Genomic DNA, 18,291 nt, shown 5'->3' on the forward strand with positions numbered 1-18,291 from the left:
AATCTTAAAAAAAAGTGCTCTCACAAATGGGAAAAATGTTAATCACAAAAATTCTTTCATAAAGTTAAAAATGAAACTGTCACTTACTGGTTCAACAAGTTAGAGGGTAAAAGTCAATAAAGGGTAGCTTTTCTAGTGGAAGTAAATCTGCAGTGAAACGTGGTTCTGATGACTTCTCAGCTTTTTTTAGCTATTAATTTCATTGAACAGAAAAGTAAATTCAGTTGAAGTTAGTCATTAGGATTGGCATAATTAATAATAATTATTATTCATTTTTTTAAAATGGTCTTATTATCTTACCCATATCTGAGAGATTCACAAGTGAGTCTTGGAAAAGAACAGGTATGATCCTCAATGTATTAAAATGTTCAGTCAAATAATAAAAGAGGGTGCTATTACTTTGTTTTGCATCAATGATATCATAGACTAGACTTTGCTGTAGGACTCTATTATAATCTCTTATGATTTGGTTTAAACTGTCAAATGCTTGATAGTTTAAGCAATCCATTTGACAGTTTAAACAATACATTAAGTGCTTGTAAAATTACAAAACATCCTATAGGTGACTTATCTATTCCAATTATACACAACACATCATGCTCAAGATCTAGATTTATTTGAAAACATTTAGTCCAATTCATGTTAATGCAGAAAAATCACATCCAATAAACCATTATAGCAGAAGAGACAAAATAATTTTGTGTCACATTTCTACACAAATAAATTTTATATTTAATTAAAAGATGATAAACCACAATCACATGTAAATAAAACATTTATTCACTCAGTAGTAGTAAGAACCCCTTTTGAGAATGTAGGGCCTTCTGGGTTTATTCTCATATAGCTGCCGTTTCAGAATGTAAGGAATTTTTCTCTTTATAACATCTTCCTTTTCATTTTTGTCATTTCCAGTATCAAGAACATTTTCTTGCATAATCTGCAAAAAAGACATAATATGTATGAAGTTCATACATGAACTCTCCCATTTCTGAGTTTTTTTGTATATTTTTTCTCATTTACTATTTAGACAGAAAGACATCAGACACACACGGATGTAACATAATGAGCTTGAAAGCATTATGTGTTTCACCCCAAGGACAAATGGCTTTCAATTAGCTGAGATAGAATGAGAACATGATTTTTTTTTAATTCTCTCTTTTCTGTTCTTCCTATTTTACCAGGCTAGTCATCTTTTAAAAAAATGTCTTTATGACCATCAACTCATTCTTCTAATTGAGGGAGATAACCTACTAGACCTTTGAGTATTTTTTAGGCTTCCATATATAACAGAAAGATAGAAATGCAATGAAAATGTGTCATAGATAATAATAAATACAGAATTTTATTTCAAGAAAACAAGTTTAACCTCAAAGGTCAAGAGGATTTTATATTCAATCAGTTATTTGACATAAAAGTGATTCTAAAGATCCATTTCTAAATCAGGTAGGAACACGTACTCTACCTTACACAGTTGTAGTAGAAACTAATATATGTGATAGCTCTACTTAGATGGCAAAGTCACTTTAGATTGTAATGTTTAATAATTATAAGCAAATTCAAATTCAATATTTCAGGAGAGCTAATATCCAGTTAGAATATTGCCTAATAATTTATTGAACATAGCACATTCTAAAATGAGTTCCAACTTTTCTGATAATGCTGTTTTTTAATTTTTTTAAAGATTTATTTATTTATGCATACAAGAACTGGGGTACAGGCCAGAGGTGTGGAGGGTGAGAGGATTCACCAGAGACACACTGGAGAACAGAACAGGAAGACTGACTGAGATACACTGCTGAGAGAGCAGCAGGTGAGCCAGAAGAGGTCTGCTGTGCCATGTGGGTATCTCCCTGGCCAGGGATCAAACTCGTGCTGCAGTGGCTGTGGATAGGTTCACAGGTTGTGTCTTAACCCCTTGCGCCACCAAGGAGGCCCTGATAATGCTGTTCTAATAATACTGATGTAAAAATTTCAGCCAGCATAAAATATTTAAGAACTCTTCCCAGAATTTTGCATATAATGCACATGAAATTTTAAAAAATGCTCAAGAATTGTATTCTAAATTTTGGTGTCACTATAATTGTGATAGTAGACTTCTAAATTATAATACATATGCATTGAATCTATCACCAAGTACTTTGTTTCTACCCACAGCTATTCAATTCCAGAGAAGGAAAAACAGCTGTCAGACTATCCAGCTTTGTAATCTTTTGTTTTCTCTAGGTGTAGAATTTCTAAGTGTCTGTACTATGCTCTGAATGACATTATCACTTCATTTTCAATCACTTAATACCATTTAAAATAATAGGACTTCGGGCCTCCCCGGTGGCGCAGCGGTTGAGCGCTGGGTTGCGAAGCTGCCAGGAGCCTCTGCAGCGCCGGTTCGATCCCCGGCTGCTCCCCAGCCACCGGAGGAGGGTCCCACATGGCACACAGACCTCTCCTGCTGCCCGCTGCTCCCCTCAGCAGTGTACTTTGGTCCTTCTGCCTGCTCTGCTCCCCGCTCTGGCTCTGATGAATTCTCTCACCCTCCCGTGCTTCTGACTGTACCCAGTGCATGTATAAACAAAACAAACAAATGAATAAATAAATAAATAAATAAATAAAACATGCCTCTATTAAAAAAAATAAAATAAAATAATAGGACTTCAAATTTCTTGTGCACGTAATACGTCGATATTATGGTTTATTGAGGGTTTTTTCCTAGCTAAATTGATTATTTCTTTATACTAAAATTGGTACTTTTCACATTTTATTAACTTAAACAATACTTTAAAGACTAAGCCAGTTGGCTGGAATTGGAATTAAAGGTGAATTGTCCAGCAAGTAAAATCAAAACTACCTTTTTCTGTTGATGTTTTGTTTTTAAGTTAGGATAAATACTAGAAGTTCTGCTGTGCATTTTCTGTTTTCCACAGGGTATACTTGTAATAGTGGGGGGGGGGCAGATTTTTTGAGCATCTCCCTCTTACTTCCTTTGGTTCTTTTCACTGGCCTCACAATAAATTGATACAAGGGAGATTACCAAGAGAAAAGACTAATTTAATTTCATGTGCATAGTACTTCCAAGATAGGGAAACTAATGAATGATTCAAAAATACTATTTCTTTAACTGGAAATTATCAATATACAATTTCTCTTAAAGGTGAATCTGAAAGAGATGTTAACTTTACTAGAAAAATGTTTTTGTTTTTTTTTCTTCCTTTTATTTTTTAGGGAAATTTCACTTTTCTTTCCCTCTTCCAAACAAAGAAACATTTCCAAAACAAAACTGGTGTGACACTAATTTAAAATTGAATAAAACTGATTCATGCAGTCCCTCATTGAAGTTCTGTATAGTGGAATTTGACCGTCCTGGTTGTGGTAGGCCTAGGTTGAACTGCTAAGAATGCCTGAAATCTACACATTTAGGGGCATCCCTGGTGGCCTAGAGGTTAAGTCTCAGCGCTATCACCTCTTCAGTCTGAGTTCAATCCCTGGCCAGGGAGGTGACCTACATGATATAGCGTAACTCTCCTGTCTCGCCCACTGCTCCCTTTAGCAGTGTGTTTCAGTGGATCTACCTGTTCTTCTGCTTACCACTCTGTCTCTGGTGAGTCCTCTCACACTACCCCCACTCACCAAATCTCTGGCCTACACCCCAGTTCTCCTATGCATAGATAAATTTTAAAAAATCTACACACTTAATTGAAGTAGGAATATATATATATGTGTGTGTGTGTGTGTATGTAAAGAGAGAATTTGTATAATATATTATTTGCACAATCTATCCAAAGACAAAAGTAACCTTTTGACCTTTCGTGTTTGTTTATAGACGAACACACAAGACTTAAGTGTTTCAAAGAAAGCATTTTGACTTTCCTAAATTATTTAGGCACTCCGCAACCACCCAAAATTGCCTGAGCACTTCATTTATTTAAACACACTAAAATATGCTTATATATGCCTTAAGATATATCCTCTTTTAATAACAAGGAAAAAATAATTTGCTATTCTCCAAATATTTGAAGGACACCTTGAAGTTCCAAATGTTAACCTCAACACATTTTATTCTTCTTTTATATTTTCATCTGTTCCTATTACGATGAAAATCAAGATAAAAATTTAAGTAAAAATGAAAACTAACTAGAACAAACAATAATTATATATTCATATTTTGTTTTAGTCTTACCTCCCAGTGTTGAAAGGCCCTGCTATGACAGATTTTTTGGACCTGGTAGATTGTCAACATTGCTTCCAAGCTAAAGTCATCTAAGGCAATGGGTAATTTCCTTCTTGTAATAATCTCCTCTTCACGAAACTCTCCTGTTTCCTCAGTTTGGCTGTTCAGGTTATTAATAAGACTGCAAACATTTAGCAGGGTCATTTTCCAAGTGGGAACATTCGCTTTACTGATCTGGAGTATAGGAAAAAACAGATGTTGCAATTAAGACTTGCATTATATAAGAAATAAATTTCTGCTTTGTTAAGTAGTTACATTTTAGTGTGTAACTGTTACTCAAGTCTAATAAATATACTGTAATTAATTTAGTAGCGTCATATCACAAAATTAAATAGTGCCAAAACCTCATATCCTTTATTCAAAAGATGCAATACAATTATATCCACACACTCATGTATGCATAGATATATGAGCAAAGCAAAAAAGAAAATAAGAATGACAGGTGATATATGTACACATCACAGAGGAAAATATTAAAAATGCCATTCTCTATTACAATTCAATTAAGTGTCTAGTGGAGCAGGGCCTAAGATGATATTAATAGATTTGGACAATTACAGTGGTGCAATACCAGTAATAAAAAGATTCTACACATTAATCATCACTGACAGCCCAATAGCAGACCAATTTATTTATTTACAAATTATAATATTTCCTAGAACTACCATTCATTTCTAATAAGATCTTGTCTGTAACCATTATTACTATAATCAACAACTTTCCTATGTGCCAACAATAATCAACAAGAAAGCATAAGGACATACAATAAATGAAATGTGAAATAGCAAAAATTAGCAAAACTTTCAAGGGAGTCATAGATGAAGGAAAGCATAGATTTTTCCTAAAGGTCATAAAGAAAAGATTTGAATGACCACAAAGTCATGATTGAAAGATTTAGTAACAATAGTATTATGCACAAAAATCAAATCATAATGGACTAAAGACTTGAATGTATACCTGACCAGAAACACACAGAAGAAAACAAAGGCAAAACACTCCACAACATTGGTTTCAGTAATGTCTTTGGGAAATAGACTCTAAGCACAAGGGAAACAAAAGCAAGAATAAACAAGTGGGAATACATCAAATTAAGAAGCTTTTGCATGGTGAAAGAAACTATAATTAAGACAAAAATATACCTTATCCACTGGGAGAAAACATTTGCATCCATGCATCTGAAAAGTGGCTAATATCCAAGGTCAATAAAAAGTCATACAAGTCAACAATAAGAAAACAAATAGCCCAATCAAAAAATAGGCAAAAGAGTTAAACAGGCATTTTTTCAAAGAAGATTTCTCCAAAGGCCAACAGGCACATGAAAAAATGGTCATTATCACTTATTATTAGGGAAATTCAATTAAAAAAGTCAATGAAAGGCTACCTCACACCTGTGAGAATAACTCATATCAAAAAGAACAAAAATATCAAGTGCTGGTGAAGACGTGGAGGAAAATGAACTCACACTGTTGGTGGGAAATATAGACTGGTCCAGTCTTGATGAAGAACAGTATGGGGGAATCTCAAGAGATTAAAAATGAATCTACCATATAAACCAGCAATTCCACTCCTCAATATCTACCAAAGAAGTCAAAAACAGTAAGTCAACAATAAAGAGGCAGCTCCCCATGTTCACTGCAGCACTATTTTCAAGAGCCAAGCTATGCAAACAACCTAAGTGCCCAAATACAAATGAATGGGTTCAGGAAGATGTGGTATGTATACACAATAGAATACTGCTATCAAAAAAGATAAATGTCCCTATTTGTAACAACATGGGTGGAGCTGGAGGGGATTATGCTAAGTGAAGTAAATCAGAAAAAGAAAGACCAATACTGGATAGAGTTACTACTTGTGGAATATATAGAAACCAAAGGAGGGTCAGATAAAATCCAAACTAAGAACAAACCTTAGAAAGCTGCCTATAGAACTGAGGGCACCAGAGGAGGATGGGAGGAGGGGTGACAACAAAGTTGGGGAGGGGACACAATGGACTGTGGTGGGTGTGGTGTGGTTACAATACCTGAGGTGGGAGTTCCTATAGTTCTAAACACAAACTTTGATATAAACCAACGTTACCTCAAAAACTTAAGACAAGATAAAAATAAATCTTAGATTCTCATTATTATGTCATAAATATTCATTAAACTTTTATTACATAGAAGGCATTAAGTTTGATCAGAGAAAAACATAATAGTCTGACTGCTATTTGAAAGCTTGAAGAAAACATAAAAGGTCTGTACTGTACCAAAGCAGTAACACTGGTAATAAGGACAATTATATTGTAAGAAAAAAATCCCTTATCTTTTACTATTTTGCCCACTCTCAGGCAAGTACCAAAATAGGTAATATCTCTGCACACCCAGTATCAAACATAATTCTACTTGCATACTACAGGTTGCTACCCCAGGAATGTGCTTATCAATAGAATAATCTACAGTGGCAGAACCTGAGTTGGAGCATTGCTAGAGAAATCAGATGGACATTTTAAGCACTTCCTTTCTTACTGTATCTGTTGTTTCTCAGCGATGGTGTCACGATGCTCTCGCAGTGATTGTGAGGCTGCCTTGCCTCAGGATTTGTTTTTCTTTGAGAAACATCTTTTGGTTGTGAACCCTGTGCTCTAACCCTTCATTTTAGGTGTATACTGATTGACTCATTCTGGGTAAATCAGTGTTGCACAATGGCAAGGTAATCTGGTATATTCTTTTTTAAAATTAATTATTTTCTTACATTATTGTTGATTTTTGGATATTATTTGATTTCTCCCTTCAAGTGTCATCCTGGTATTTCTCCCACCATCATAGTCCCTGTGGTCCATCTCCCTGTCCCTTATGCTCTTCCTTCCCCTCTTTTGACCCTTCCTTCTCGCCCTCTCTTGCTGTATATTTTAGGCAACATGGATGGAGCTGGAAATGATTATATGTGGAAAATAGAAAAATCAAAAGAAAGTTAGGAGAAAGGTAATCTGGTATCTTCTAATGGAGCTTTATTCCTACATACAGGTTGGGATCTAGGAAGCTTGCTTTTGAAGCCTTGAGAGAAGAATAAAAAGATTCAGTATACAAAGTTTTATTTGGTGTAGTGGAAACTATGGGCAGACAGAGATGACATTTCTGTTATTTAAAAATCAAGCATGGGGCCTCCCTGGTGGCGAAGGCGGTTGAGCGCAGCGCTGTGAAGCTGTCTGCGACCTCTGCAGTGCTGGTTTGATCCCCTCCGGCCTGGGAACAACCCACATGGCCAGCAGACTTGTCCCATCTCACCCACTGCTCCTCTCAGCAGTGTATTTTGTCAGTCTGCCTGTTCTGTTCCCTGCTCTGTCTCTGGTGAATTCTCTCACCCTCCCATGCATCTGGCTTGTACCCCGGCTCTTGTATAAATAAAAATAAATCTTTAAAAAAAATTCAAACATGGATTTAATGTGAATTAAATTAATTAGAAATCGTGATCTCCAATTCCCACATTTAAAAATAAGAAAAGGCAAGCAATGATAACTAACCCACTTGCTTAAGTTCAAGTAGTTCGTAAATCCCAATTGCAGGATTAGCTCTCAAGGCTCCTGTTTGTCATTCTATTACTCCCTACCACCTTTCTTCATGGATTGTCATGAACTTTCATTTTTAATTTAGGATCTCCATTTTGCTTTCACCAATGTAATAAAAAAAGGTAAAAATGTCACTGAGTTTTCATTTCTGTGTTTAACTTGAGGCCATTATACCTCTCCCCATATACAATGTTGTAGAAATGGAAACAGATTCCTTTAAATACATTTATTTATATGTCCACATAAATAATACGTGACTACTTAATTAAAGTTGCAATATAATGATTGATAATCACCATAATTTCTTTCCCTGTCACATCCACATCTTTAACTCCTTTGAACTTAAGGAAAGTTTCCCCAAGAAGGAAATGCCTCCCAATGAACTTTTCAGTCTTGATGGTAAGTTATGACCATAGGAAAAGGATGCCATGCTTATAATGAGAGTTCATCTGTTCTTCAATCTTGGTTAAAGAAAAGAAAAAGATACCTTTGATGTGTGCATATTGGCCAATAAATCTGCTTCTAACGCCTTCATTTCCTCTTCTGAATCTGAGTAAAATTAAAACCACATGTTTACTATATGATCACACTCATATCTATATATAATCATATTGTAACTTAGAGATTTAGATAAATCTAAAAGAAAATTGTCTTAGAGACTTATGCTTTTCGTGTTTATTCTCCTTCGCTACTATTTAAAGCAAACGATAATAGTTTCATTTTAGTCTAGCAGGCATGTAAAATAATAGAAGCATTTTTAAGGAGCACAAGATTATATACCAAGAGAGAGATTGATGATTTGGAGTTGTTTCATTTCTGAATCTCAGTTTTAAAAAAATATGATTGTATCAGATTAATAGTGATTTCACCAAATATACAGGTTAATTTTTTACCAACAACAGGTTACATATGTAGAAAATATGCACATGGATATTTAAAACCATAAAATAAAAAGACGTATACAAGAGACCTTTTCAAGACAAAACCAAAGGAAATTGGTTACTGAAAATTTTGAATAAGAAAGAAACTTTTCTTTAACTTGAGATGTCATTTTACAAAACACACTTTGGAAAAATTGTTTTTCTATCTTACATAAGAATTAAGAATTATGTGTACTTAGCAATTTTATGATAGGCAATTAAGGAAATTATTCTAGCAAAGGTAGAGTTGTCATTGACATATGCACACTGTATTAAGAATGAGTTCCTGATTTTTTTTTATAATACCCTGTCCAGTTTCTTATTTTACAGGGAAAAATTTTTTAACAAATGCCATAAAGTAATATGAAGTTGTAGAATACCTTCATCAGTGACATTTAACACTCACTGATCTATAAGTGCCCTAAAACAAAGCAAAAGTTAAAATGACTATCTCTCATTGCACTACACACTCTCATTAAAAAGACATGCCACATTTGTAGGAACCATTGGTTAAAGTACGTCTAGGAAGTAAATTATACCTGTAATCTTTATTTCCTACTTGCCATGGAGCCAATCTGTTTTTCAAAAGTAAGACAAATTCCACTAGTCATTTATAAAAAATGTAGAGCAAAGTCCCCATAAATTTTGATTTATCACATCAAGAAGCTTCAAGAGTTAATAACCAAAATATTTCATCAATAATGCAGCTTTCCTCACATTCTCAAAATACTCCTTTAATCTTATGTAACTGTTAGATAAATCATAATTGTAGAAAAGCCATTACTTACCTACTAGAAAACTTTCAAAGTTAGAAATTCAAGATCTTTTTATAATGATTAAAAGATTTTACTAAATAACATTATATGTCCCAATTGATTTAATTTCATCATTAAAAAAAATTACAGCACGAATCTGAGTTATACATTTCAGTGTCATATTTATAAAACATAAAAGTATAAAGCAAGATAACTGATTCTTGCTGCATTTATTCCACATTTCTTTAAACTCTGATTCAAAAATTCAATTATTTTTCAAGCATTAGTTGTGGCACATTGTAATCATTCTAATATTATGTGTACCTTTTTTAAATTGAAATCTTATTTTCAGTGAGAGTTACATGATTTCTTAATTATCACATGCAAACTACTATAATGTTAGACAATTTTCATTCATAGATGCCAATTTTTCAATTATATCTTATATAAAATGAAATAACATGCAAAAAACATTAACAGTATGCCTGCTTGTTACATAGAGTATATAAAATATATTCTCAAGAGAACTTGGAATATTTTCATATTTTTTCTAAAAATAATTTTCCACAAATAATGCTCGATTCATTTATTCAATCAATTTTCACATGTTATCCTAACACACACACAGTTAAGAAAATAAGTTGGGGGATGGAGAAGCCACTGCTTTCTAAGAGAATGACTGAGGATGAGATAAAGCATTTTTAATAGAATGAATTTTAATTGTGGGTTCCCACTTTGACAGGCACAGAATCTGCACTTACATGACCTAGAGACCAGCCTAAATTTAAGTTTTTTGTGTTCAGTTAATTTTTTTCTCTAGTGATTACATTCCAAAGGAGGTCGTGGAGTTTTCACCGAAGTCCCTTTTATTATTTTTCAAACATAAAGAGTAAAGAAAGCTCTCAGTTCTTGTAATCATAAAGACAGAGAAAGAAAATATTCAGTTGCTATCACGAATAAGCAAATCCAGAACACGGAGAAAATCCTGGATGTTTAAGTAACAACACACAGGGGAAAAAGGAACAAGAAATCACTTCAGGGACTTAGGAAATGCAGCTGAGCTTACCTGAGCATAGACTCCAGGAGCTGAAAGCCAGGAGCATCATGCACACCAGCTGGATTTTCACGCCTGCCATCATCTCTGAGCCTTCTAACAAGCCAAGTTCACAAACGCCAGAGTCACACTAAAAGGGGACTCTTTCCAGTGCTTCCTCTCGCCTTGGGCTGACTTGGAAAGTGACTGAACTACATGAGATGCTCTGGCCATTCCCTATATATATATGCTGGAGGATGATGTCACAAGTACACAGGGATTATCTCTTCAGGATGCACCCTCCCTTTATCTGTATTTCCCTTCTCCTCCTCCACTTCCTCCTCCCCTTTTCTTTTGTCCCTCATTTTCCTCCCCCACTTCTGAACCTGGAGTGAAAGTGACATCTTCCTTAATTGCTGCTGCTGCTGCTATGGATTTCTGACGCACAGAGGAGTCATTGAAAAGCAATTCTATGTAGAGTATACTGGAACAGAACTTTCAGTACCATTCTTTCCCTATTTCCTCTCATTCCTCAATTCTGAGAAGTTGTCTTTTTGATTTTGTGAAGCATGAGCTCTGTTATTTCTAACGCTAGCAATATCTCCAGGAAGCGTGCAGGAAATTAGTGATTCCTTAAGTTTGGAATTTTTTAAAAGAATGAAGATTCTTTACTGATAGCCCACACTTTTGAGCAAATGTTTTCTGGTTTAGGAATTAATACAGGTTTTAGATAATATATGCTAGAAGAAGAAAGTGGAAGATAAGCAGAGAATCAGATATAACATAGGAGTAAAGCAAAAGCATTTAGAGAAAGAAAAGCAAATCTTTTATTTTTTTTTAAATAGAAGGCTAATAGCTAAGGAAGAGAATATTATTTCCTAGCATATTGAAAAGGTTTATATTCATTAACTGGGGGAATGATTGAATTATGAATATCAGAGGAAAACAATTTCAAGTTTACAAAATCCAGCTATAAATTATTTGTATCAGCAGGTAGGGGTGAGTATTATCAAATCACTGACTGCTGCTTTCTGATAGTGTCCTTTTTCTGTCTGCTTTGCTCTCCTCCTTGGGCTGCATCCTTGCTAGTATATCCTGTTCTTTGTCTAATGCCCCATTCACTGGTTTTCACATTGTACCAAATATCTTTCTCTGTTATAGTTCAGAGAAATGAATGTACTTCTGGAAAGGAATTCTAAATAACCACCATCCACCGAAATAATTTTAAGCCAGTGTCTTCAGGTGTTTCATGAATTACAATGATACTCATTTCCTGGCTAGGTTATTAGAAGAAAATTGTTCAAAACGTTTTTTGGCATGAAGTTTTCTTCTTGTATTAAATATTTCTGGATATACAGAATCATCTCAAAAGACAATGCTGCTGGGAATATGGATATGTGAAGGTAGAGATGTCCGACACTTTTTAAATACATCAATAATGTAGTAACAATTGAGAAAAAAATCTAGATTGATTTCTATTGAGTTGACATATTATGAGTATATTTCTGTGAGATTAACATCTTTTACCCTAAACTTAAGGAATTGATTACATTTTATAATTATTTAAAAGAGCAAACGATTAATCATATAATTTAATACTCAGAAATTTAACCCTGGGTGACATTTTTACTTTTAGTTTGTTTTACAAACTTATATATGACACAAAAATGAACACAACTTGCCTGAGATAAGTTTTTTTAAATGAGTAAATGTTAGATATGGAATGTATATACACTACATCTAGATTTCTCTTTCTACCCACAAGGAGGCGCAAGAGAAATTTAAAAGAATTCACTTTTATTTAATGATCATGTTAGGATTGTGAAGAGAACTGTTCTCACTATCAGAGCACCTTAGTGATAGAATCCTTTCTGAAGGAATTTTGATAAAGAAATAAAAAAAGTGTATTATTTTGTTTTGTATGGTTTTAAAATTAGTTCTTTTGTATCTTTTGGATTGCAAATATAAAGAATAATCTTTAAAATGTGTGCAAATAACCTAATAGTAAAGATGTGTGATTACTATTTTCCTCAAGTGATTTCTTTAGTAAGTGAAACTTGGGAAAATGTTGACAAAATTTACCCTAATTAATTAGAAAAAGCTGAAAGAGGGAATAAAGGAAATTCATTTTGTTTTAAGAAAGTAATCTGAATGTTAATGTCAATGTGAGAATTATTTTAAATATATGATAAATCTGAAGGAACTGGGGGAAATGTGATTAAATAATTCAAAATCAAATAGATACTATGCACTATTTGGGGGTGGGGGGAGATGTCTGACTTGCTACACCATTACTGTAAGTAAATTTTACCTGATCTCTAATGGGTATTTTAAAAAATCTGTTACTGCTTTCCTTTTTAGCCTTCAAGCTATAGAAAAGTCAATTAAAATATTTTTTTTCAAAAGGGGGAGGTTATGTGTGGACATTTGCATGTAAAAACTATTATAAAAAGTGCCTGATTGATGCTTATAATGCAGAAGTTTTGGCACCTTTCAATGGAAATGTCTGAACAATATCTATTCTAAAGACTTTATGTCTAAAATCCTTTTTTTTTACTTAAATTAACTCTTAAAAGCCTTATCCTTTCGTTATGTTCATATGTTGGCTTTCCAGTTTGAGGTCAGTATGGAGTTAACTCTAAATAGGTTTTATTGGTATATCTATATCAAGGTGCAGGAGAAAATATTCTGTTCCATCTGGGTATATACGAGATTTGAGAGATGAACAAATACACATCAGATATGTTAACTATCACATATAAAAGTTAATAGCATACTCATCAGAACTTAAAGTCTAAAGAATAATAGAATGAACCTGGGATGTTTATGTTTCTTCTGTGTTCAGGGACCTGAGGTGTCACAGAGAGAAAGGGAGACTTTACATGTCTGGAAAGGATGGGGTTATCTCATCCTCACTCTGAGAATAAAGATGAGATTCTCAGAGAGGACATGCTCACTGATAAACCAATAACTTCATGAGATGCCTCTAAACCCCCCAAAAAATTACATTCTTTACAGTCATAAAAAGAGGAGCAGTAATTGCTTTTCCTTTTTTTTTTTAAAGATTTATTTATTTATACAAGAAGCGGGGTACAGGCCAGATGTGCGGGAGGGTGAGAGGATTCACCAGAGACAGAGCGGGGAACAGAACAGGGAGAAGGACCAAAGTACACTGTTGAGGGAGGGAGTGGGCAAGACAGGAGAGGTCTGCCACGCCATGTGGGTAGCTCCCTGGTTGGGGATCAAACCCGCGCTGCAGAGGCTGCAGACGGCTACACAGTGCAGCACTCAACCGCCTGCGCCACCAGGGAGGCCCTGCTTTTCCTTATTAATTGAAGAGAAGCAGCTTAGGAGAGAAGGGCTAAGGGCTTGGGAAAGGCCAAAACTCTTCTGTCTCCAAGCCCTCACTGCAATCAACTCAAAACAGTTTGCCTTTTTTAAGCAACGGCAGTAGATCTCCTCAGACTTAGGAGGCTTCCACTGGTCTCTCGTTCCTATATCAAGGTGACAAGAGGCCCTCTCTGAGGACACTGAGAAAAAGCTTAAGTGTCAATATCCAGGAGACAGTTCAAACGTCTATTATCTTTCTGTATAGGTTTACCTGGGTACCTGTAGATTGGAATATCTCTACCATACACAGATTTCTGAGCTTCTACTATGACTTAATGAGAACTTTATTAGATAATTAAATTAATCAACAAAGATGCCTGAAGGATTGGCAACTACAAGAGTGGCCTATAAATTTGCTTCATTTGGAGATGGAAAAGCTCAGGAACAACTTGATGAACAGTGGTTCTTCAGTTCCCTATCCTGTACCTTTGGAGGCTTCATCATCTCATTAACACTTTACAATTTTCCAACTTTTTTACATCTTAATACCTAAAACTTAGCCTGTGGTGTATTTACTGTCTGGAATCTCCCTCCTGCTCCCAATGACCTCTGTGTCTCTGACTGACATTATGTCTCATTTTAAAAGACTGTATTTTACAACCTACTCAATGTGAACTTTTTCAAGTTTGGACCCTGAAAGTCTCATTTAAACTCTTTTCAGTTCCAACTAAATGCTCATTCATTTTCAGTAAACTGTAAACTTTGAGAAGAACTCTCACTCATCCTTATACTTCCTCTTCTCCCAAAATTTATAATGTGTAAATGTCTAATACATGTTTACTAAGTTAGATTTAATTGAAGCACTAATTAATTAAAATTTGGGGCACTTTTTTCCATGTTTCCTTTTGTAATATTTCATTCAGCCATAGCTCTAATTACAATTACCTTTAATTCTTTTGTTATCACTAATCTTGATATTTGATTTGAGAATTTACATTAATACACTTTTCTCAGTCTTTGCTGTAGTCATTATTTTCTTCCTTAACAGGGAAAGTCAACTTTTAAAAAATTTATTTAAGGGCCTCCTGATGGCGCAAGGGGTTATTAATCACAGCACTATGAAACTATCCAAAGCCTCTGCAGCATGAGTTCAATCCCCGGCCGGCCAATGAGCTACCCAAATGGCACAGCAGACCTCTCCTGACTCTCCCGCTGCTCCCCTCAGCAGAGTATTTCAGTCAATCTGCCTGTTCTGTTCCCCACTCTGTCTCTCGTGAATCCTCTCACCCCCCCCATACCTCTGGCCTATACCCCAGTTCTTGTATGCATAAATAAATAAATCTTAAAAAAATTGTTTAAGAAGAGCACCCTATGATCATGCATTCATTACTTGTGTGCTTATTAGAAGGAATTGGGGATTAATCTGTTCCTCTAAATGAGTTTCTGGTTTAGAACTATAATCCTGATTCATTTGAACAAACAATGACGTCAATCTTTATGTAAACTCAATTGATTTTTCTGTTCAATTAAAGTCCATTTTCTAGAGATAGAGTCATGTGCATGTAACACCCACACACACTATCTTTACACAAAATGCATATAATCCAATCATTAGAGATTTAGGTAAATGTAAACCAAATGTCCAATTCCCCAATCTATATGTAACCATGCTTCGCCCTTAATCTCCTTAAATTCTCAGCTCATTTCCCTTTGACTCTTTCTGTCTCAACTCTTGCATCTTTATAGGTAATTAACTTGGAAAAAATTGATAATGGATTTCTGTATCAAAACATATTTTGCAATTTAGTCTCCAATTATAACATTCAGCTCTGCCTGGGATTCACATGTTAATGAGCTGTCATATTTATCGAAGGATGTTCTATATTACTGCTGATCTCACTTATAGTCTTGTTTTTCATATCCCAAAAAATCACTATCCACTGTTTGTAATGTTCACGTAATTGTCCTTATAAGTATCTTTTTAGTAAAATCAAACTAAAAGCACTACAGGAAAAAAAATGTTCCCAACAATTTTCTTCTTTCATTTTTCTCAGTTTTACAAATTACAAGGTAATTACCTACAGTAACAAAAAAGATGTTTTCATTGAAAAAAAATGTTTCACTTTTTTTATTACAGAAGCTAAGAAAATTTCTGTTGTGCTTGTATTACCCCAAACAGAACTTGAGTTACCATTAACCAGGAGCAGATTCCTGAGCACTTTCTGTGTATTAAAAAAACAACAACAACACATACTTATTCAATAAAAATACTTTAACAAGATAGCCTACGTTAAATTTTAAACATACTGCTTTTATTAATAGCAGTTTTTGGTGTTATTATTTTTGCAAATTTTTTTTCACTGCTGATCCTGTTCTGTCCCATACCTTTGAATCTTATTTATTCCCTAGTAATCCCCCCAATTTTCATTTCATGCTCCCCAAATGATATGTCCAGTCACATGGTAGGCAAACATTTGTTGTTGCTAGTTTTTTTAATATGTGCCATTCTCACTGGTGTAAGATGGTATCTCATTGTAGTTTCGATTTGCATTTCTCTGAGTACAAGTGATGTTGAACATTTTTTCATATGCCTGTTGGCCATTTGCATTTCCCCTTCAGAGAAGTTTCTTTTAGCTCTTCTGCCATTTTTTGAGTGGGTTATTTTCTTTGCTTTTGTTGAGTTTCATCAGCTCTTTGTAGATTTTTGTGATCAGTCCTTTATCATTAGTGTTGTGTGCAAAAATGTTCTCCCAGTCGCCCACTATCATTCTTGATCCATGTCAAAGCAAGCACCACATGACAGCCAGATATTTTATTTTTAAGAGTTATTTTATTTATGTATGCATACAAGTGCTGAGGTATAGGCCAGAGATGCAGGGGTGGGGTGTGTGAGAGGATTCACCGAAACAGAGTGGGGAAGAGGACAAACAGGTTGACTGAAATACACTGCTGAGGGGAGCAGCGGGCAGGACAGGAGAGGTCTGCTGCGCCATGTAGGTAGCTCTCTGGCCAGAGGGATTGAACTGGTGCTGCAGAGGCTGGTGATAGCTTCACAGTGCTGTGCTTAACCCCTTGTGCTTCACAACATTTCTGAGGCAATAACTGACTAACACAACCATCTATTTTAAAAATCCTTTCCTCCACTACCCCATTCAATCTCTCTAGTCATTAGTTGTCTGTTTATGTATTTTTAAAGTCAAAACAGTAATCTTATTTTTGTCTTGATTTTTATACCCTCAGCACATAAAACAATGCTTCGTTATAGTATGCACTCAGTAACTATTGTTAAATGGAAGAATTAATGAACTAATGAAATCCAAGGATCCTGCCCTGATAGTTTTAGAATAGCTATCTTTACCTCACCTCACACAAGGACATTTTTATTATTCAATCTGTGAACAATGAAACCTGTTAAGCAAATCTCTTTTGAAGATTTTTCTAATGGTATTAGAGGGAGCTTCCCTTCAAGAGAGACTGAATATTGATTTTTTCAAATTGCAGTTGGAATTTTATTTTATAAGTTAACACCAAAGAAAAGTATGTATGTGGCCATCTTAAAGGTGTGTGTTTGTGCCTTCAATCTGGGGAGCCATTTTGTGCTTGAAAGAATAGGTATGGAAGACTTGTTAGAAACCAAGGACTAGTGTCAACAATATAGCATTCAGAGTCTAGAAACAGCCACTACAACCAATGCCATAGCCTAACGAGTAACCTAAACATTAACCTGCAATTCGTTTATTGAAAACTCATTCTGACAGGCACTATGCCAGGTTATTTTGATTTTGTATAGCATAGCATACTGTGAATCAGGTTTCACAGAACGATATTGTTCCCTTTGTGTAGGATTAAAAAAAAAAAAGAACGGTAGAGGGTTTAAGTAAGAATAAGGGGACTTACTAAACAGAGCTTGTATTGGAATGAACAATGCTTTTATTTCTAAAGCAACAGCTAATCTTTTTCATATTAATACCGGATCCAAGTACAAGTCAAAGAAAATCTTGTATTAACATGTTGTAGAAAATATTATGCCTAATAAAGAACAAGTTAATATTTTTAACCTCAAAGTTCATCTAGTAAAAAGTCATACTGGATTCTATTTTCTAATTCATTCTCATTGGTCGGTTTAACTTTTTTTGGATATAGGTGTGTTAACATTAAGCAAAGTCATAAACTTTTATCTTAGAAATCCTAATTTTTAAAAGACATTTAGAACCTAAATGGGCTCAGCATGAATTGCTTTAACTGGAGTAGAAAATTAGAAAATATTAATGGAAAGAAGCAGGGAGAAAGTGAAGTTGCAGCCCAAAGGGAATCGAAGTGAGAAAAGTGTCCTCTAGGTGGAGACACTAGTATGTGTAGAATTAAAACACGAAATGTTCATGGGGTCCTAGGTCAGATTTATGTCATTTAAACTTATTAAACCCAAGAATGTTAGAATTGAAAAAAGCTACTTGGAACAACTAGTCTGACATTTGATTTTATGGAGA

The 18,291-nt window shown here is 34.6% G+C and overlaps 1 protein-coding gene across 1 annotated transcript; it reads right to left on the bottom strand.

Annotated features, from left to right (window-relative positions):
- Window positions 1-784: 784 nt before the first annotated feature.
- On the bottom strand, window positions 785-10,580 carry NTS (neurotensin; the record flags this gene model as incomplete). The annotated part of the gene is made up of 4 exons (XM_084254524.1): window positions 785-937; window positions 4,172-4,396; window positions 8,254-8,315; window positions 10,508-10,580. 4 exons carry the CDS (start codon window positions 10,578-10,580, stop codon window positions 785-787), a joined length of 513 nt encoding a protein of 170 aa, XP_084110650.1.
- Between the last annotated feature and the right edge of the window lie 7,711 nt (window positions 10,581-18,291).

The sequence above is a fragment of the Talpa europaea genome (genome assembly GCF_964194135.1).
Source record: "Talpa europaea genome assembly, chromosome: 15".
NCBI lineage: Eukaryota > Metazoa > Chordata > Mammalia > Eulipotyphla > Talpidae > Talpa > Talpa europaea.